This window comes from Gallus gallus, chromosome 1 (assembly GCF_016699485.2).
Source record: "Gallus gallus isolate bGalGal1 chromosome 1, bGalGal1.mat.broiler.GRCg7b, whole genome shotgun sequence".
In the NCBI taxonomy this organism is placed as follows: domain Eukaryota; kingdom Metazoa; phylum Chordata; class Aves; order Galliformes; family Phasianidae; genus Gallus; species Gallus gallus.
Genome location: NC_052532.1, coordinates 71,482,095 through 71,503,587, shown reverse-complemented (window position 1 = coordinate 71,503,587; position 21,493 = coordinate 71,482,095). Strand labels below are relative to the sequence as shown.

The window sequence follows — 21,493 nt, the reverse complement described above, 5'->3', positions numbered from 1 at the left end:
GCTGAGCCCTTGAAGCAAAGAAATTTCAATTCCCCTGCAAAAACCCAGGGGTTTGTAGGCTCCAGCTGAACAGCCAGGGCTGGTACAAGTGCCAGTGAAGGGAACAGTCTGGAAGGCAAACTTACAGGTACCTGTGCCCAAACACAATCAGATAGCCAGGACTGGGAATCTTATCTGCAGGTGGTTCCTCCTCAGCTGGAAAAGGCAGATGCTAAGGAGACTTTGCTAATTTCCCCTGCCTGGAAACTTGTAATGAGCTCAGAGCAGGAGAATAGCAAAAGGGCACATCTGTTAGTTTCTCCTAAGCTGGAGAGGGCTTAGAGCCAAGAAAGATGTCTAGGGGCTAATTTGCTGGCCTATCTAAAGCACAGGAGAAAGTCTGAGTCTAGGAGAAAGCTCCATGCATTCTGCCTGAGAGAAGGAAAGCTGGTGAGTGTCACGAGGAGTTTAGGGCCAGTACAGGTTATGAGACAGGATTTTTTTCATTTACGTTCAATTAAAACTCTAGTCATTCATGTTATACACATCCAGTGGATACAATCTGCTCTTTCTCAGCAAGGTTAATTAGCCAGTGCATTCAGGCTGTGTCTGGTACTCTTGGGTAATATATATATCGGTAAATGCAGTGTCCCTGAGGCTGCTCTTTGGTCCTGCTACAAATAACATGAGGCAGCTAATAACTACATGCCCATCCAAGTGATGAACAAATTGAAAGGAAAGTTGTGGGAAAGATAAGAAAACAAATGTGGATTCCAATTTCATGCCACTACTTCAATCTATCCTACACTACGTGGACTTGGTGACCTCCCTCATACCTGAAATCTTGTGCCTTTTGAGAGTGAGTGCTACTATAATCCCGGTGTTTTCTTCTTTCCTTTCAGAATTTTGTCCATTCTAACAGATGTTCCTGCACAAGTTTGCCATCACTCTAAAGCAAGTGTGTCATGGCTGACCAACTGTGTCACCCCTGGGATCCCCCAGCTGTATCACTTAGTACCATACCTGCTATGGAGAGCAAGGGAGCACAGGCATCTGGCACACTTCCTACATATCAGTCCCACCTGCAGCACCTTGTCACTGGGCCTGTTTGCATCAGACAGAGCTGCACAATGTGTAAAGTGCCTTTGTCAGCTAGTATGGTGGATTCTGGCTTATAATCACTATGGCTAAATAGAAAAAAAGCTTGACAAAATCCACACTGCATTTTTAATTGCTGTTGGAATCGTCAGAACTAACCCATCCTGTTCCTGTTTCTCTCTTCCTGTTTCTGATGCCCACACTCATCATGCTTGTGCTTGGCAGGGGTTCAGAGCTGCAACTGGAAGCATCCTGAGGCTTGTGAGATCTGAGTAACTGGTACTCTGTTGCAAGCCTAACAGCACAGATCTCTTGGAGAACCACACGATATGCTTGATTTTTAAACCTGTTGTTTTTAAACTAATATTTAGAAATCCAAAATAAGTTAGCTGTGCTTCCCTAAAGACAGAACTATTGCAGAATAATTGGGGTAGTTTCGAAGCAAATGTGAATCCTTAATCACTTGTGAATATTGCACAGCAGTAACAGGCTGTCTTAACAGGAACTTGTGTCCTCCATCCAACAAATGCTTGCAGATCACAGAAAACAATCAAGCCCAAAGTCTAGAAAAACCATCTCCAGCAAACAGCACGGGGATTTCATAATTAAGCATAAGTTGTGAATGCGTGTCAGTAGTCTCGGTTTGGAAAAGAACATTTCCGCAGTCAACGTAAAACAGTTTCATGACTGTGAAGAAAGAACTGAATGGGCATTTATTATTTACTCTCTTAGGAAGATCAGAAATTAGGTGATTAAAATGTTATTCACTGTTTTAAAGTGATGATAGTTTTGATCAAATTAATAAAATTCTCATTACTCACTATAACCACAGTGTCTTCTATACGCTGAGACAGCTACAACCCCGCTACTCTTTTCACAATTCATTCGCACTCTTCGTTTAATTTATGTTCTTATTTCTAAGAATACTGCAGAAAGTCTTTGGGGAAAACAGATTTCTTTTATTTTCCCCAAAAGCTGGAGCATGGAGTTATTCATTTGTTAGCTTTTGGGAAACAGAACAGCATAGACAAATGGCAGGAAATTCAGAATTCAAGTGCAGAGCAAGTATCCGATAAAATAAATAAATGAATAAAGCAAACAAACATGTTAAACCTATTCTCAACCTGAGCAGCTCATTTGACTGGTCTTCTAGTTGCTATATTGCAAAGCAAAAGTTGTGCATCTTGCTCGAGGAACACCACACAAATTAGAAGAAATGCCAACACTGGAAAATGCAGTAGTCTTAGATTGGTCTGCCATTTGGGAGGACTGGTTTTCTGATTACATGACACTCGTCATGTTTCTTTTTCTATACCTGTTTTGTGTGAACGTTACTAACTCGTCTGGGTAATGTTTTATCTGGAGCTTTACTGTCCCTGCTGAATTCCATTTGCTTCTGTTCCTGTAATGTACACAGTCTCAATTTGGAAGACTAAACACTCTAAAAACTTTGGAGTTATTGTTTTTGACTGCTCCACTACCAATTTCTGTATTCCATATAAGCTACCATTTAATTGACAAGTTAGATTATGAATTAACTTCCCTACCACCTGCCCTGCACGTTTTCTGCAGTTAGCTAAATGTACTTGTAGGAGGTCTGGCATTTATTTCTCTGAATGACAAAATGGAATAGGCAACACTAATCTCCTACAAGCAGACTTTCCTGCTCCATTTTCAATATTTTGATGAATTCCCCTGATTTTTTGGTGTACTTTAGTGTATATACACAAATTGGTTTTAAAAGTTTCTATTTTATCTATTTATCTATTATCTATTTTATTTATTTTTTCTATTTATCTATTTTATTTTTACTGAAAACTTACAATCATGTCTCCATGATTACCAGTTATACCTAATTTTTGTGATTGTGTGCACCAGACAGTTTGCTGATGACACCAAGCTAAGTGGTATAGTTGATAAAATAGAAGGGAGGGATGCCATCCAGAGGAACCTAGACAGACTCAAAAACTGGGCACATGAGAACCTAATGAGGCTTAACAAGGCCAAGTGCAACATCTTGCACTAGGGTTGAGGTATTCCCAGATACAGGTACAGACTGGGAGAAAAACTCGCAGCCAGCTGTGTGCTCTTGCAGCCTAGAAGGCCAACAGTGTCCTGGGCTGCATCAAAAGAGTAGTGGCCAGCAGGGAGAGGGAGGCGACTGTCCCCTGTACTCTGCCCTTGTGAGGCTCTATCTGGATTCCTGTGTCCAAGCCTGGGGCTCCCAGTACAGGAAGGACGAGGAGCTGTTGGAGTGGGTCCACAGGAGGGCCACAAAGATAATCAAAGAACTGGATCACCTCTCCTGCAAAGAAAGGTTGAGGGAGTTGGCCTTTTTCAGCTTGGAGAAGAGAAGGCTCTGGAGAGACCTCACTGTGGTCTTCCAGTACTTGAAGGGAGCTTACAAGCAGGGAGGGAACTGACTTTTTACACAGTCTGACAGTGATAGAACAGGGGGGAATGACTGTAAATCGAAAGAGGGGAGATGGTAAGAAGCGATTTGTTACTCAGAGGGTGGTGAGGTGCTGCAACAGGTTGCCCGGAGAGGTTGTGGACACCCCATCTCTGGAGGTATTCAAGGCCAGGTTGGATGGGATCTTGGCCGTCTGATCTAGTGGCTGAGAACCTTGCCCATGGCAGGGATGTTGGAACTAGATGATCTTTAAGGTTCCCTCCAACCTAAGCTATATGATTCTTTGATATGTTTGAAAGGCAAAGTGACTGTCAGGCAATACTGTGAAGCCATATGCCTCCTACATGTTTTGAGAAATCAAATATCACCATTTTGCTCTGTACAACATGTCACAATATCACTTCAATGCAGTTAAGATAATCCTTAATGACTTTTGCAGGCTCTAATTCATTTAGAGCAATACATAAAATTAATACCTGTCTATTAGCTAGTAAAGGGTTAGACAGCAATATATAACACTATATTCAGTGAAAAAAAAAACAGTATTTAATCTTAAAGCATTTCTTAGAATATATATTTAATTTTAAAACTTGTAATAGTGAGACTACTATGTTTCTTCCCTCTGGTGTTCCTTTAAAACCGCAAACTAGAACTTTTTGCTGAACTAACCTTTCTCCCAGTCAGCATACATGTGTATGAAATCCCAGCTATATTCCTACAAGCCACTTACAATGATGTTCTGGATGAGTCGTCAAACCGTAGAATCACCTAGGTTGGAAAAGACCTCTGAGATCACCCAGTTCAACCATCCACCTATCACCAATATTTCCCCACTAAACCGTGTCCCTTTGTGCAACACCTAAACATTTCATGAACATCTCCAGAGATGGCAACTCAACCACCTCCCTGGGCAGCCCATTCCAGTGCCTGACCACCGTTTCAGAGAAGAAATTTTTCCTAACATCCAACCTCAACATCGTCTGGTGCAAATTGATGCCATTCCCTCTTGTCCTATTGAGTCTTCTGCAGGAGAAGAGACCAACCCCCATCTCACCACAACCTCCCTCCAGGTAGTTGCAGAGAACAATAACGTCTCCCCTGAGCTTCCTCTTCTCCAGACTGAACAATCTCAGCTCCCTCAGCCTCTTTTCCTAAGACTTGTGCTCCAGACCCATCACCAGCTTAGTTGCCCTTCTCTGGACATGCAGCTCAAGGTCTTTCTTGTACTGAGGGGCCCAAAACTGAACACAGTACTTGAGGTGCAGCCTCATCAGGGCTGAGTACAGAAGAATGATCACTTTCCTGCTCCTGCTGGCAATGCTATTTCTACATGTAAGCCAGAATGCCATTGGCTGCTAGCTCATGTTTAACGGAGTGCCAACCAACACCTCCAGGCCCATTTCTTCCACACAATCTTCCAGCCACCCTGCCCCAATTCTGCAGCATTGCCTGGGGTTGTTGTGGCCAAACTGCAGGACCTGGCACTTGGTCTTGTTGAACTTCATCCCACTGGCCTCAGACCAGTGATCCAGCCTATCCATATCCCTCTGTAGGGCCGTCCTACCCTCAGGCAGATCAACATTTCTTCCCAACTTGGTGTTATCTGCAAAATTACTGAGGGTATACTAAACCTCCTTTTCCAGGTCATCAATAAAGACACTAAATAGGGAATGCCCCAATACCTTGAGAAACATCACACATGACCAGTTCTTGAGGACAACAGTCTGAGACAAGCAAGTCACTCTTCCAGGAGCTGGCTGGTGGGAAGACAAATACATTATGAGAGAAACCTTGTGATGATGTTTCTGCAGATCTGATTCAACTCCAGGCTAAACTTTGAATACAACATCAAGAAAAATGTTTTGCCTACCTTAGACATATCCTTTGCTGCTATAAATTGCTGTCAATTCAGAACAACAACAGAGCTATGTCAGCTCTACACAACTGCTGATGTACTCTTTTCTCTTTGAATTCCTTTATATAAAATGATGGTTTGTTTGCATTTAGAAGAACATTGCTTGCTTTCTTTGTCCTCAGGCACAGTATGTCTATGAAGACTGTAAGATGCTCAAGGGAAGGAATTCCTCTTACTCTGTGTTTATACAAGGTATGATACAACAGAGATCTGATCTTGCCTGGGGCCTCTAGTCTCTGTAATACTGGTTGTAATTTAATAATAATTAAAGTGTATTAGCTTCTGAAAAATGAGCAGTAACTCTTGTTTAGGTTGTTTGCTCAGTGAACTCTAAGAAATTTGGCTCAGAGCCTCCCTTTCTGCAGGGTTTGTGGCACAGCAGCAGTTTCTAGATAGCTACATTTCTGTCTGCTACTGCAAACTGGCAGAATGTACCCTTCCTAAGGATATCACATCATTTCTGGAATAACATACTTAATACCCAGCACACATGGCTGTATATGGTTTCAAAGTTCACTTTAGCAGTGGGGAACAAGCCACAGGCAAGTTAAATGCCTTACCCAAAATCACGTGATGATAGTCTGCCTAATGGAGGATGCATCCCAGCACTCTTCATCAAGTCATCAGGATTTTCTAGCATCATACACTAGGAACCAGTTTGGACATAAAATATTCAGTGTCCCTGCTCACCAGAGTGAATGAATTATTTACCCACATTTTGGAGCGCTCTCTCTCTTTATCTGTTTGAGCCTTGTGCCACACTGCACAGATGTTAATGCACAGCTTCCAGAACCACAGTTGCCGAAATTCACCACCCTGCAGCTGGTAAGCCAGTCGATGGAAAGTGTTCGGGTTCCATCTAGTGGCCACAAGCTTACCGGCAGCTGTGTCTAAAATGGGCTGCTCTTCCACGTCCATCTCACTGGAATAGTAGAGAAGGCATGAAAAAAAAAAAATTATATCGTCATCGCCACAGAACTAGTCCCTAATTTAGTTTATGACCGGTCCTGGACCCCTTGCCTTTCTGGCTCAGGTTTTCCACCAACCGATCGCTGCCTTAGCTTTACTCTTGTCTCAGGGCTCAAAACCTAGGAGCATCCACTGAGGAGAAAAGCTCCAGCTTGGTACCACAGCTGTATGGTACGCTGCCCCTGCAAGTGGAAGAAGAGATCAGGAAGAATGAAGTGAAATTCGTGTGCTTAACAGTGTCAGTATGAGTGTTAGCGGCCCTAATATTAACAATCCACCTTTCAAATCGCCCAAGGGCAAATTGTGCTTGACAGACTTGGTGGCCTTTTATAATGGAGTTACAGCATCAGTGTAACTGACTTCATCTACGTGGACTTGTGCAAAGCATTTGACACTGTTCCACAAGACATCCTGGCTGTAAATTGGAGAAAAATGGATTTGATGGATGGACCACTAGCTGGATAAGGAATTGGCTGGATGGTCGCACTCAAGAGAGCTCAATGTCCAGGTGGAGACTGGTGATGAGTGACATTCCTCAGGGATCAGTGCTGGGAGAGGTGTTATTTAACATCTTTGTAGGTGGCATGGACAGTGGGATTGACTGCACCCTCAGCAAGTTTGCAAATGACACCAACCTGAGTGGTGCAGTTGACGCACTAGAGGGAAGGGATGTTATCCAGAGGGACCTGGACAGGCTTGGACAGGTAGGCCCATGTCAACCTCATGAGGTTCAGAAAGGTCAAGTGCAAGATCTTGCACCTGAGTTGGAGCAATCCCAAGCAGAGAATGGCTTCAGAGCAGCCCTGAGGAGAAGGATTTGGGGGTGTTGACTGATATAAGACTCATCATGAGCCAGCCCAGAAGACCAACTGTATCCTGGGTTGCATCAGGAGAAGTGTGACCAGCAGGTCAAGGAAGGTGGTTCTGCCACTCTACTCTGCTCTCATGAGACCCCACCTGGAGTACTGTGTCCAGTTCTGGGCTCCCTAACACAACAAGGATGTCAAACTGTTGGAGTGGGTCCAGAGGGGGGCCACAGAGATGATCGGAGAGATGGAGCACTTCCCCTACAAGGACAGAGCTGGGGCTCTTTAGCCTGGAGAAGAGAAGGCTTCAGGGGGTCTTCATAGCAGACTTCCAGTACCTGAAGGAGGCCTACAGGGAAGCTAGGGGGAGACTCTTTATAAGGGCATGTAATGACAAGGCAAGGGGAAATGGCTTTAAACTGGAAAGGAGTAGATTTAGACTAGGTATTAGGAAGAAAATCTTTCCTGTGAGGGTGGTGAGACCCTGGAACAGGTTACCCAGAGAGGTTGTGGATGCCCCACTCTGGAGCTGTTCAAGGCCAGGCTGGATGGGGTTTTGAGTAAACTGGTCTAGAAGGAAGACAGGGGGGTTGGAACTAGAGGATCTAAAGGTCCCTTCCAACCCAAATCATTCTATGATTCTATTATTTCTGATTATTTTCTTCTTCATTCAATTTTCATCCTTTGTGACTGGAATTTTTGTGATTTTTTTTTTAAATAACCTCAACAGTTGTTTTGGGTTGGTACTTAGTTTCATTTTCATTCACTCCATTTTTCCTTCTCTTTAAATTCTTGTCATTTTTCTCTACTATTAGCTTACTCCACAGGCCCTAAATGACAATAATCTTTCATCTATGCAAAAGCACTGCAAGCAACTCCTGCAGATTTTTAGCTTCCCACTATCTCACAGCAAGGGGCATTGCTGAAAAAAGACTGAGATGCTCAGGAAACTCTTCTTGCTGCCATCTCTCTATTATTAAATCTTGTGAATTCAAGCTTATGCCTAAATACTACGTAATGTTTGTAGAGATTACCAATAGAGTGAATGATAAAACTGTAATAAAACAACAGCAGCAGAGCATGCTGGTCATGGTAATAAGCATCTTTAGATGATGGCTGGAAGGTTTTGGCCTGTGAAAAACTAGAGTGCGAGGAGGAATTTGTATTCTTGGGTAAAGTGGAAAAAAGGGACATGGCTAATAATACTGGAATACAAAGGTCAGTCTGTCAGTTCAGAAGTTAATAAACAGATAGACAGATATATAGATAGACATAGAGAGATAGACAGACAGAACAGATAGGAAGAGCAGGATACAAGGTCAGTTGAGACCGTAGAAGCCCAGAAAGAGGGTATCTGCTATAGGGCAGATCATAGAGAGCTACAAAGAGCCTGGAGGCATTTCAACACAGCAAAGTCCGTAAGCACTGTAATAGGTTCCCCAGGGAGGTTGTTGAGTTACCATCCCTGAATGTGTTTAAAAATCGTTTGGATGTCATGCTCAGGGACATGATTTAGTGGAGGATTGTTAGAGTTAGGGTAGTATGGTTAGGTTGTGGTTGGACTTGATGATATTCAAGGTCTTTTCCAACCTGAGCAATTCTACAGTTCTATGAAAGTCCAGATGTGGATGTAGATGTGATGTTGGAGGGGGCAATAGGCAGCACTAGAAGCATTAGACCTTCTCTCGAAACACAGAACATGACAGCACAAATGAAAACATGTCCTTTCACACCATCCTCTTCTCTATGCCCCTGTGGTGTCACTGAAGGGTCATAGTCTCTAGCAGACCAGCTGAGGTTTCAAGCTGAAATTTTTAATGGAGAGTGGAAGCTGTCATCATTTCTCCCCCTCTTTCTTTTAAAATGACAGAATAATTCAGGTTGGAGGGGACAGATGATCCAACCATCCAGCAACAGCAGATTCATCTTTGAGATTAGATGAATTTTGCTCAGGAACTTGCCTAGTCAGCCTCTGAATAATTCCAAGGATGGAGAGCCAACAGCCTCTCTGGGCATCTGTCCCAGAGTGTGACCATCCCCAATGGGTGAGGGTAGCTTTTTTCCTCATACCACATTGGAATCTCTCTTGTTAGTGTCTGTTGCCTCTTGTCTATTCCCTGTGCATCTTGAGAACCTGACTCCTGTGTAACCATCTCCCACCACAGTTCTGATAGTACAATACTTCACATTCTATTCTCCAGGCTGGACAGACTCAACTCTCAGGTTTTTCTTGCATGCCACATGGCAGAACCCCAGTTAACTTTTGGTGGTCTACCGTTATACTTGTGCCAGTATGTCAACATTCTTGTACTGAGGAGTTCAAAATTGGACACAGAAGTCCAAATGTGGTCTCCTACGTGCCAGGCAGGGGGGAAGGATATCTTCCTTGGGCCTGTATTAATGAATAAGCCCCAGCAACACAGTGTGACTCGCTGAACAAAGCCCCTCAGTTGAAAAGGCCCTGTGGAGATGTGCAAGGGCAAAGGGCACATGAAATTCAGAGAATGCAAAGTGTGACCAGCAGGTGGAGAGTGAATATCTGGCTCAACTCAACTAAGCTGAAACACTGACTAAACTAAAGCTGAAAATCTCCCCCCCCTCTTCTCATGCTACCTTCAACCATGACAATGCTACCTGAATTGGAAAAAAAAGTTTTTTTGTTTTAATTCTACTGGCAAAAATTCTCCCTTGGCTAACATAAGCTTAATGGGAGGATTTACAGCTGTAACTTTGATAGCAAGATTCTGTCAGGGATGCACCTGGCCCAGCCTTCACGAACAACCTGAAGAAGCTCACCTGTTAGAATAAAAACAGAGACTGCACACTGTTTGTACAGATTAAATACCAAAACTATCTGGAAGGTAGGTGCTCGAAATTGGTTATGCTAAAGAGGAACACAGCTATCATCCAGATTAAACTGTAAACTGTGAATTTCAAGGAACATTTTTAAACAAAGATATAGCATGAAAAAGAAACAGGAAAATTTGTAACAAGAGGAGAGATCTTGCTCTGGAAACATCAGCAGTCAAAAGCTGGTTAGGCACTGCCAGAAGTCAATCTGCTCGCATTTCAGCTCCTGCTTAGAACTGATGGAAGCTGAGGATCCTGCACCCAGTTAGCAGAGCCACAGCACAGGTACAGCCAGAAGGACCCACTCTTGGAGTGCATAAGTGAACCTGTGGGACATGGAGCTGCATCAAGGGAGGTTCAAGTTCAGTAGTAAGAAAAGGTTCTTCAGAGGGTGGTCAGGCACTGGAACGTGCTCCTCAGGACAGTGGTCACAGCCCCAAGCTGCCAGAGTTCAAAGAAAACACTCTCAGATATAGAGTTTGAATTCTGGATGATCCTGTGTGGAGAGAAGAGCTGGACTCGATGATCCTTGTGGGTCCCTTTCAACGAAGGATATTCTATGATTCTTCCTGGTGTGTGGATAGTGGGCTGTAGGAGGTGGCATGAGTACTCATGAGGCTGGAGCAACTTAGGTACAAGCAGGGGAACCCTTACTCCCAGAAAGATGATGGGAGAATTGCCTGATCTGTGAAGGGAGAGAGGTTTGCATAAACCTGTGTGCCCCTGTGTGTGTTTCTGTGTGCAAACAGATCATCTTTAAATTAATAGAAGTGTTTAGAAATGAGTAGGTAGTTACTGAAATTTCATGAGTGCCTAGTATTGTGGATTATCTGTTGCATCACTAATATTGCTCCTGAATATACAGTTCACTGATTGCCAATTAAATGTGCAATTAGTAAATTTATAAACCCCTTTGATTCTGATTTTGATTTAAATAATTTGAACTGAGCACTTCTTCCCTGAGAGACCCCCCACAGCACAGATTAGCCCAAGTGCACTGACCTCCTAGCAGTGATCTCAGCCTTCTCTGATAGAAAGCATCCAGTGCAGCAGTCAGGCTATCAGTGTTACAGTGTGATTAATAAATGTGGCTATAAACGTTGCTGCTGAGTCTCTGTGGTTTGTCTGCCTTCATCTAAAAGAAGAAAGTGAAAATCCCAAAACAACAACAACAGAATCTAAATACAGTGAAACAATGTTGGTAGAGGCTGGATAGATGAGGAGGGAACTTCATCTAACAGCTTATTTCAGCCAGACACAAATCAAAATATTTCATTTGCCTACCTTCACCTAATTTGAAGCTTCAATCAGCTGTCTCGGGCTCCTTGTGCAGTCTCCAGACTTTCCACTGAAACACAGTTTAAGAAGGATAACATATGAAAGAAAGATGTCTCCTTCAACGACTGCTTGTTTGTAGAATTGATGTTGGTAGTTCTGCTCATAACAGACTCTGACTCTGAAAGAGGAAGGGAGGAAGAGAAGGAGAAAGGAAGAAAGGAGAGGCTGACGAACGAAAAGATTGGCTGTGGTATGAAATGCACAAAATAAATGCAGCTATTCAAATTCTCTCCCACCATGAAGCCAACACAAACAGTGACTGGAAACAGTTCAAAAGCAAGTCAGATATTTTTGAACAATCTACCCCATGAACAGTAGGCTTAAATTTGCACAGTCTTTGCAGACACAGAGATTTACGGTGACTCTGGATTCTGTAGAGACCGGATGAACAGTCCTCAAGGCAAAGGGGTAGGGTAAGCATAACTCCCCATCCACTGGGGTGGCTGGGATGATGTAGTACCAGGCCTGGCTGGCCTTCAAAAGAGGTTTCTAATCCAGAACTTCCTGCTAGTACAACCAGGGGGTGGTTGAAAACTATCTTGAGTCTGTTTCTAGTGGTTAACGACTCTGCTTACATTCTCAAAAAGTGTATGCTTTACAGGACACTATGCTTACTTCTGCGGAAAGCTGAGTTTGCTGAAGAGAGTCAATCTTTTTTATTAACAACAAAAGGAACGAAAACAAAAAAAAAATATCAATTATGAGTGCCATAGCACCTGATCAACCTTGTATTTCAGGGCCATATCGTTAATTCTCCTCTTTTGGTGGATTTTTCATCTGGACCTCATTTTGCATGTGGTATTGCTCCCTTTTATTATCTCACAGAGGATACAGTGAACAGCCACAGTTGACGTGATGGCTCCTAGCTCTACAAGCCTAGCACAGGCACAGAAGCATAGTAGTGACAGGGCTGTGTCACACACAGGAGATGTCCCAGGGCATGGGAGAGATAGGGTAGGAAGCTTTTTAGAGAATAAAATGGAGTGGGTTGGATGGATTGAATCCAGTCTAGGAAGTGTCAAAAGGATAAGTTTGATGTCAGGGATCCCCAGGCATAATGGACGAATATCCCCAGACGACTCAATGGTGATCCACTAGTCTAGGCATGTCTAACCCACAGCCCGCAGACTAGATGTGACCCACTCCCTGCCTTGTGCTATAAAGGTGGCTGCTCCTCCCAGCAGACTGGCCTCAGGCACACACACACATTACTCAGCAATAACCACATCATCAGTACTCCATTAACGCTGTGTTAACTGAACCCAGAGTGTGGGGAGGGCAGTGCTGTGCAGTGCTGACTCAAGCGATGGCAAATAACTGTATGCATTGTGATACACTGGCTAAACATAGGGCTCTGAACAGTGAAGAATATGCAGATGTGCTTTCACTTTTGATAAAGGAATTTGAAAATAGATTTCAAGACTGCAAATAAAATCATTAATTCACGTTTACAACACCATTTTCAGTTAGCAAAAAAAAAAACATTACCTGCAAATTTTCAAATGGAATGTACAGAGTTGCCATCAGATATTCAACTAAAAAATCTGACTGTGTCTCTTTACCAAACTTTCATAGAATCAGAGAATCATAGAATGGTTAGGATTGGAAGAGACCTTAAAATCACCTAGTTCCAAACCCCTGCTATATGCAGGAACACTTCCCACTAGACCAGGTTGCTCAAAGCCCCATCCAGACTGGCCTTGAACGTCTTCAAGGTGATGGTATCCACAACCTCTTTGGGCAACGTGTTCCAGGGTCTCACCATCCTCAGTTCTTACCTTTGCTTTCTGCAACTTGAGTGGTGCAGCTAGAGCCCTTGCCGGTGAAGACTTTCATAATCCCTGTCTTACCTGAGAGAAATAACCCTCACTTCACAGACACTCCTTACTCATGTCATCGTTTTTTGGCAGTATATAGACTTGTGATCTTGAGACCTCAAACAATCACAGCCACTGCCAGTGAACCAGACTGATGCTTTAGTTTCACACACACACACACACACACACACAGAAAGGATCAGATTTCCCACTAGTTTTATGTTTTTGTTCCTCTTATTTTTTTTTTAATGTTTTAAGGAAAAATATTTAAAACATAAGTGTTTTGTTACTTATATATGAACTATATTGTATATTTTCCAAGGACCGCTCTAAAAGTAATGCCTCCTGTTTCACTGTGTTGGCCCACAATGTCCAAGGTGGATGTTGGTGGTACGGCAGTGGAGGCTGAACCTTGCCACGAATATTTCATTCCATTGTGTTGCTACGTGACAGATGGCAGCAGAGGGGTAGTCTGACAAAATGGCATCTGATATAGAAGTGTATATGAAGCAAAGGTGTGTCACTGAATTCTCCCATAAGGAAAAAATTGCACTAACTGACATTCATTGAAGCTTGCTGAATGTTTATGGAGACGAACAGTGGATGTGAGCCCACTGAGGCCATGGGTGGTGTGTTCTATCAGTGGCAACAGTGAGTCACCTCTGTTGGTGCATATTCTTACTAGTGTAACATGCAAGTTCTTGTTCATTGCTGGTGAAAAATGCATAGCTAATGGTGATGACTATGTTGAAAAACAGTGTTTTGTAGCTGGGAATTTGCTCTACCAAATTGTGTTATTGTGCTCTTTGTATCTGTTTGTTTTCATGGAAATAAATGGGAGGCATTATTTTCGGAGCAACGTATGTATATGTGGCCCAAGACAATTAATATTTACTCAGTGCAGCCCCAAAAAGCCAAATGGTTGGACACTCATGCAGTGGTCCAAACACTGGGATTTATTTTAAGTACTGACTACAAGGACTGGCTTACAAAAGCTGCAAACAACAAAGAATTCCACCCTCATTCATTGTTGAGAGGTGTTAGCAATAGCCGAACTTTGCCTGCTCACACTCACACAAACCACCACACTACAACACAAAGTAGGTTGCAACGGGCTTGAAGCTTGGTCATTTCACAAACTATAGCAAGAACAGGGATCTGGGATTTCTAGAAAGATATTCAGGAAAATCCAGTCAACGTTAGGCAAGAACTCTGGATGACCATAAGCAATGAAGAGTGCCAAAGGAGTGAAAGTAGCTTTGGAGTAAGCTTACATCAAAGCCACGCTATCTGAACATATGTAAATTGAGAGGCAGCTTTACTTCTCCTCTTTGTTCATAATTTTCCTTCTCCTCCAGAAGCAGCCACCTTGATACCTGCAATGCAATGCAGTAGCTGGAGCCCCCTCACTAGCAGTTTCTGCATCCCATTTGATTGCTAACACTTAGGTGCTGAGATGCTGCAAAGGCCAACTGCTCTGCACAGGGAGGGAGCCAGGCACTGAACATAGTCCTCAAAGACTCGGTCAGGGCATGGCCAATCTGACAACAGCAGCCAGGCTCAACTGAGAGTCCAGAGTGCAGGGTGGGTCTGTAGTGACAAGAAAGGTCAAAGTCAAGCAGGGAAATCAGTCTGTGGATCTGGGCCAGGGCCTGGCTTGTGGTCAGGCGCAGACGTGGCTGCAATGCAGCTGCAGCCTAGCTCCAGCAAGGGTAGAAGTTACAACTGCCAGTTTAAACACAGTTCCCAGGAGAAGTAGGGACAGCACCCACAGAAATGTGGTTGGTTCCGACTGCTCAGAGAGCAGTCAGCTGCTTATCAGTGTTGGCCCAGAGTCCAGGTAGCCCAGCTTCCCAGCACGGGAGTGAACGTGATCAGGACTCTTAACAAATACTTTAAATCTTACAGTCACAGACTCATGAAGAGCACTGTTTAACAGATGGCATGATTAAATCGCCTAATCTAGGAAGGGGGGAAGATGATCTTGCTTATAATCAGGTCTTTTTTTCACTGGTGGCTACGCAAACACTTATGGCTTAGAGAGGTTAAGCTGAATGTTCTGCAGAGGCCAAAGGTTGACAGTGAAAGCTGATAAGCTATGAAGTTGGGTGCTGAACTGAGAGAAAAGTATATAATGTTTAATATAAAATACTTACATGGTCCCCCCTAATGCAGCAGTAAGAGCAGTCAGCCCTCCCAAGCTTGTACCTATAGGTCCTGGAGATGTTTTAACATCAGGTGTTCCTCAAAGGAACAATCAGGGTATGTTTTCCAAGATATCTAAACATTTGATCTTCATAGAGTCATAGAATGGCTTAGGTTGGAGGGAACCTTGAAGATCATCTAGTTCTTACATCCCTGCCATGGGCAAGGTTCTCAGACACTAGATCAGACTGCCCAGGATCCCATCCAACCTGGCCTTGAATACCTCCAGAAATGGGGTGTCCACAACCTCTCCAGGCAACCTGTTGCAGCACCTCACCACCCTCTGAGTAACAAATCGCTTCTTACCATCTCTCCTCTTTCGATTTACAGTCATTCCCCCCTGTTCTATCACTGTCAGACTGTGTAAAAAGTCAGTTCCCTCCCTGCTTGTAAGCTCCCTTCAAGTACTGGAAGAACACAGTGAGGTCTCTCCAGAGCCTTCTCTTCTCCAAGCTGAAGAAGGCCAACTCCCTCAACCTTTCTTTGCAGGAGAGGTGATCCAGTTCTTTGATTATCTTTGTGGCCCTCCTGTGGACCCACTCCAACAGCTCCTCGTCCTTCCTGTACTGGGGGCCCCAGGCTTGGACACAGGATTCCAGATAGAGCCTCACAAGGGCAGAGTACAGGGGGACAGTCGCCTCCCTCTCCCTGCTGGCCACTACTCTTTTGATGCAGCCCAGGATACTGTTGGCCTTCTAGGCTGCAAGAGCACACAGCTGGTTCATGTCCCACTTTTCATCCACCAGAACCCCCAAGTCCTTCTCTGTAGGGCTGCTCTCAATGAGTTTTTCTCCCAGTCTGTATACGTATCTGGGAATACCTCGACCCTAGTGCAAGACGTTGCACTTGGCCTTGTTAAGCCTCATTAGGTTCTCACGTGCCCAGTTTTTGAGTCTGTCCAGGTTCCTCTGGATGGCATCCCTCCCTTCTTTGACAACACTGTTCATCTAGTGATGTAATACTTAAGTGCAGTGCTCCTACACTACTATATTCCCACAGAAAAATATCTACAAGTGTATTGAGAATGAACTACCCACTGGATTTGGTATACCAATATATGTGTATAAAATACACTTAGAGAAAGAATCTCCTTTCCCTTGGGGAAAGCCCCAACATACATTCAATTGCTTGTATCTGGTCTGATAGAGTGTTCAGACCCTGCTAAGGGTTTGGGTTTGCATGAAACCTTTCACAATGACCAGAAATTGTGCTAAGCTTATTACCCTTCTTTTTGGCACTGTTGTCGTTACAGAAATACTTAGTGCTGCTCTTCACCTCCTTTACTAGTTCCATCTCCATGTGAGCCTTGACATCCACGACTGCATTTCTACATGCTTATATTACTCCCATTCACTCATGATCCTGCCAAGCAGGAACCTGAACAGACCAAAATCTGCTCTTCTGAAGTCCATGGCTGCAATTCTGCTATTTGTCTTGCCCACTCCTCTCAGGATCTTGAACTCTGGGGTCTTGTGTCTGGTGCAGAAGAGGCTGTTCTAGACATCTTAAACTGGTTCTTCCCAGAATATCAGCTTCAACAAAACACCCCCATTAGCCTGTTCATCAGTCACCTTCTGCAAGAAATTATCTGCAGTACATTCCAAAAATCGGTGGGACTAGTTGCACCCACACATATTGCCCTTCCAGCTGATGTTGTAGTGGTTACATTTCTCCTTTAGCACCCAGATCTTCAGTTGTGAGATTTTATCCAACTGCTTAAATAATTTTTCATCTGTCTCCTTTTCTTCTTTTCTTTCGTAGGTGTTCTACAGCAAAAACCTATTACAAAATCATCTTCGTGGGATGTCCTCTGAGTTTTACCTATAGTCTTTGCTAGTCTGGCACCTGTTCCTGGATGAATTTCCATATGCTCAAGTTCCAACTTTGCACAGAATACAACCACTCCTCCTCAGCTTCCTACTCTGTCTGTTACACAGGGCTTATATTCACCCGTTGCAGTGCTCTAAATCAGGAGAACTATCCCGCCAGTCTCAATGGGGTCAGAGCTCTGCAACTGTGAATGGATTTCAAATCCCTCCTGTTTGCTCCTCGTGCTGTGTGCATTTGTGTACAGGCACTAGAGCTGAGCCTCACATTGTGCTGATTCTACAGGGAAAGTGCGTGCTTCACCTGTCATGCTGCCCCCCCAGACATGCCCACCCTGCCCCCTGTGCCCTTATTTCTCTTATGGTTATGGTCACCTTAAGTCCTCCAGCTGCTGCTATATACTGATGCTTCTGGAGAAAATGGAAAATGTCACATAGCAGAATACATTAATCTGTGCAGCAGGCAATTGATTTCCCGACAGCTACAAGTGAGTTCATAAAGTGATACATTTATTTACAGAGAGTTATTAAGCATTTTCATTTATTTATTGCTATCCAAGCTTGCATAGTAAGAAAACCAGCAATTACCTAGAATGGCACAGCTATCACCTTTACTGTTTTAAGTGTATTTGGAAGAGAACTTCCATGTAAATCCCACAGGTACTAGTGGGATTAGGATTTCCCTTCCATTTTCTCTCCAGCTGCTGCCCAAGACTACTTCCTAATTTCTGTAGTCATTGATCCCTTTGCATAGATAAGGGAAGACAGCAGAGGAGCTATGATTAGAGGAGAAAAGAGACCGGGGGGTTCAGGGAAGATGCTTTTTCTAATGAATGAAATGAAATGCAGAGGCTTGCTAGAGGAGCTCACACACTGTAGAGTTTAACTGCACTGGATTGTCTCAGAGCAGTTATGGCAGCAGTGTCCTGGCAACGCTGGTCTTCGTTATCAATACAGACCATTTTTTTAACTCTTATTCTGCTGTTTCTTCTGGTGCCTTCACAAGCATGTTTCCATTCATGCCGCTTTCTTATCTATCTGCATATTTCTGAATAAAAGATGCATGCATGTACATCTTTAGCAGACTCACAGCCAGCCTTATGCACAGAGCTTCTTCTTCTTCGGCAGCGAAGGAAGTTCTCGGAAAAATAAAAACCTGTTAGGAATACATTCATGTTATGAAGTAGAAAGTCAAAGTGCCATTCTGGTTTTTAAGGAACATCATTTCCTCAGCAAAGATTTAAAAACCACAGCAATCCCTTTTCCCTTCTCAGTGGTGTTGCTTCCTATAAATGTTCTGTTTGAAGAAGTTGATGAGGAAATCAGGTACCCTGAGCGTTTGTATTTGCAAAGCATTATACCAAGAACCAGAATAAGTACAGTGAAGTTTCTCTCCTTGCTTTTACTCAGGACTGATCTCAAACCCCTCCTTAAGTGCATTTTAGAGTGATAGAATGTGCCTGACAAGGTTTGCAGCTTCTTTCAGCTTTCACTTTCCTTTCTTACTCCATGCTGTAAAACTGTTCCAGAAGAGTAACCAGAAAATACCTCTGCCCACATAGTTCACATTTATGAGTGCATTAATGTGCAAATGCACACTGGAATTGGCTGAAAATAAATAAATGTAAATGACTGAAAGATTTGCCTTATTCATGATTATTTTTTACTGTTTGATGTTGGCAATAGATTTCTGACTCACTGCCTAATTACCAGTTAGTATTTAAACTACATCAAGTATGAATCTGAGTTGTGTAATGTCTGACAACCTTTTGACTACTTAAAAATACACATATACACATCTGGGACATAAGCTAGCCCAGAACTACTCATTCATGTTTCTAAAGATAGTATTGATGCTGTTGTCTGACATATGGATTCATTACCTGGTGTACAACGAGCCAGTTCCCACACACTCAGGAGAGATATTACCTTTTATTCAGGCCTGGGTGCCGGTGTGAGTTTCCACAAATAAAGCACAATAATGCAAGTTTCTTCACTATATTTGTACATTATTGTACAATACAGTATATATATATATACGTATAATACAGTATTCCACCTATCTAATTCAGAAGAAACATCGACTACGTACATATTCATATAGTAAAGCAATGATACACCATCCTCTCTGGGCTTCTTTCACAGCTGCCTGCCCTTGTGCAAGGTTGTTTGAGTGTCTTACGAGTCTCTCAGTGGTCATTTCATGAATGTTCCTCTTACTCTTTTTATCCTTATGTGGTCACCTAAGAACAAGCTGAACAGTTCTTCTCTTGCCAGTTTTCCAAGGAGAGCAATTGTCCTCGATTAATCGGATTACATCAATGGCTAAGACATTCTGTGTTAGTATAAGAAGTACTTGATCAAAGGATTCTACATTCAGGTTCATTAAGCACAGACAATACTCCCTTCTTTCCAAGGGAAAATTATTGTTTCCATTACCTGTATCCTCCCCTTAGAATGTTTCAATATATCTACCTGGTGTCAGTATCATACACTCCCCTCCCTCTACCCTTCCTTTTCTATTGTTTTATTTAAATTACTTAATTTGTTCAAATATCGGAACAAGAGGGTGAGCATGGGAAAACATCCTCGATGAAAGATCCTTCCACAACTTCCCATTCAGCAAAGAAATCGTAAGACCACAGGTTGTTGAATTCAAGAAATCAATCTGTAGAAACTTAAGAGCAAAGTTTTGTTACTGTTAAGTCAGTTGTTCTTTATTAAGTGGCGCCAGGAAGCACTGGGGATATTTCCAACATAAGCACTTCAAAGATTATATGATTCAGTCCATTGTATTTCTGCAGATAGTATGTATTCATCAATTACACGTGAGACAATTAACATACACACACCTGTCTCAGATAGTGACTTATGAGGCTTCCAGTCTTCTATACCACTGTCTGTTCTACCATCTAGTGTCCTTTTAGCATAATGACGGTCCAATCGACAGTCTTTTACTTCATCCAATGGTCTTCTTCACTTGTCCTCTAGATGAACTTTCTTCATTGATGCATGCTCAGTGGGAGAATGCCTATTGTAATTCATAGGTACCAAAAATTGTAACATTTCCTCACTCAGCACTCAGCCATTATTTCTGGATATCTGCTCATTTTTGGATAGAGGTAAGTTTGGCAGCCTGTCTTTCAGTAACGTATACTGGTGTGTGAGAAGACAAGGAGGATAGAGGAGAGTATCTTCACGTCCACCTGTTGAATTTCAACCTAATCCCAGAATGAGATAATTTGGCCTTGTGTGGAGGCGTTGGCTTTCATTATCATGTTTCTTCTGCTGACAGTCTCCTGTCAAAACAGAATAGCCTTACAACAAGCTACATCCATAACTATTCTAAAAGCTATTACCATCTTGCAAGCAAGAACTAATCATACAATACAACAACACCTATATTTCTAAAAACACACTGCTAAAATATATGGTGTATCTACTTCTTCAAATCAGCTATTTCTAAAAACACATTACAACATGTATTGTGGCCTACCTCTTCAAATCACTGTACCATCTCGGTCATGTTCTTTGAGCTGATTCTCTTTCTGCAACCTGAATAGGAAATGCTCACACAGTAACAGTGTGTACCAGGCAATGCAGGCTGGCACTCACTTTTCTTTCAGGGTAACTTCCTGATCTAGAGGGAGTAGGTGTTGCTTACTCTTCTTTTGGTTTGCATTGCCGAAGAGACTGAAGATTGAAGCTGACCTCACATGGCTTTAGCACTCAGCCCTTTCTGATTCACTGCTTGCAGCACTTCGCCTGTGCCACGCAGAACGACAGCACCACAGAACGGCTTGGGTTGGAAGGGACCTCAAAGATGACCAGGTTCTATCCCCTCGCCACAGGCAGAGCTGCCAAACACTAGCTCAAACAGTAAGTCAGGCTGCCCCGGGCCCCATCTAGCCTGCCCTTGAACGCTTCCAGGGATGGGGCAGCCATCCACAACCCCTCTGGGCAGCCCACGCTAGCGCCTCACTACCCTCCCTGTGAAAAACTCCTCCCTGGCATCTAATCTAAATCTCCCCTCCTTTAGTTTAAAAACCCTTCTCCTTCCCCAGCCCTACCTCAGCATTAGCAGGAATTGTTTCTCAGCTTCACACCCTCTGCTGGGACACAACCGTGGCCGCTGGTATTAATAAGTAGCTAACTGCCAACCTGGGGGAAGAGAAGCAGCCGCACTGCTACGTGGGATTATGAGAGCCCGCGAAGATTTTTTTTCCCGCTGACAAACAGAAACACGAAAGCACTCAGGAGGCGGCTCCGCGCCCCTC

At 43.3% G+C, this 21,493-nt stretch overlaps 1 protein-coding gene and 1 long non-coding RNA gene across 3 annotated transcripts in view; one reads left to right on the top strand and one right to left on the bottom strand.

Annotated features, from left to right (window-relative positions):
- LOC112530121 overlaps positions 1 to 1,903 on the top strand; it is a 28,603-nt gene extending 26,700 nt beyond the window's left edge. Inside the window, exon 5 of the mRNA XM_025142386.3 lies at positions 882 to 1,903. Within this exon, the coding sequence (XP_024998154.2) occupies positions 882 to 1,170 (289 nt within the window). The 3' untranslated portion in view covers positions 1,171 to 1,903. The remainder of the gene's footprint in view (positions 1 to 881) is intronic.
- Positions 1,904 to 19,200: 17,297 nt separating this feature from the next.
- LOC101749705 lies at positions 19,201 to 21,471 on the bottom strand. 2 transcript variants are annotated; one of them, XR_001467871.4, is made up of 2 exons: positions 20,713 to 21,471; positions 19,201 to 20,515 (listed from the first exon to the last, which is right to left on the bottom strand). It is a non-coding gene; the product is annotated as an uncharacterized LOC101749705 (long non-coding RNA). The 2 variants fall into 2 exon arrangements; XR_003071460.3 differs by having other exon boundaries at positions 21,287 to 21,471.
- Between the last annotated feature and the right edge of the window lie 22 nt (positions 21,472 to 21,493).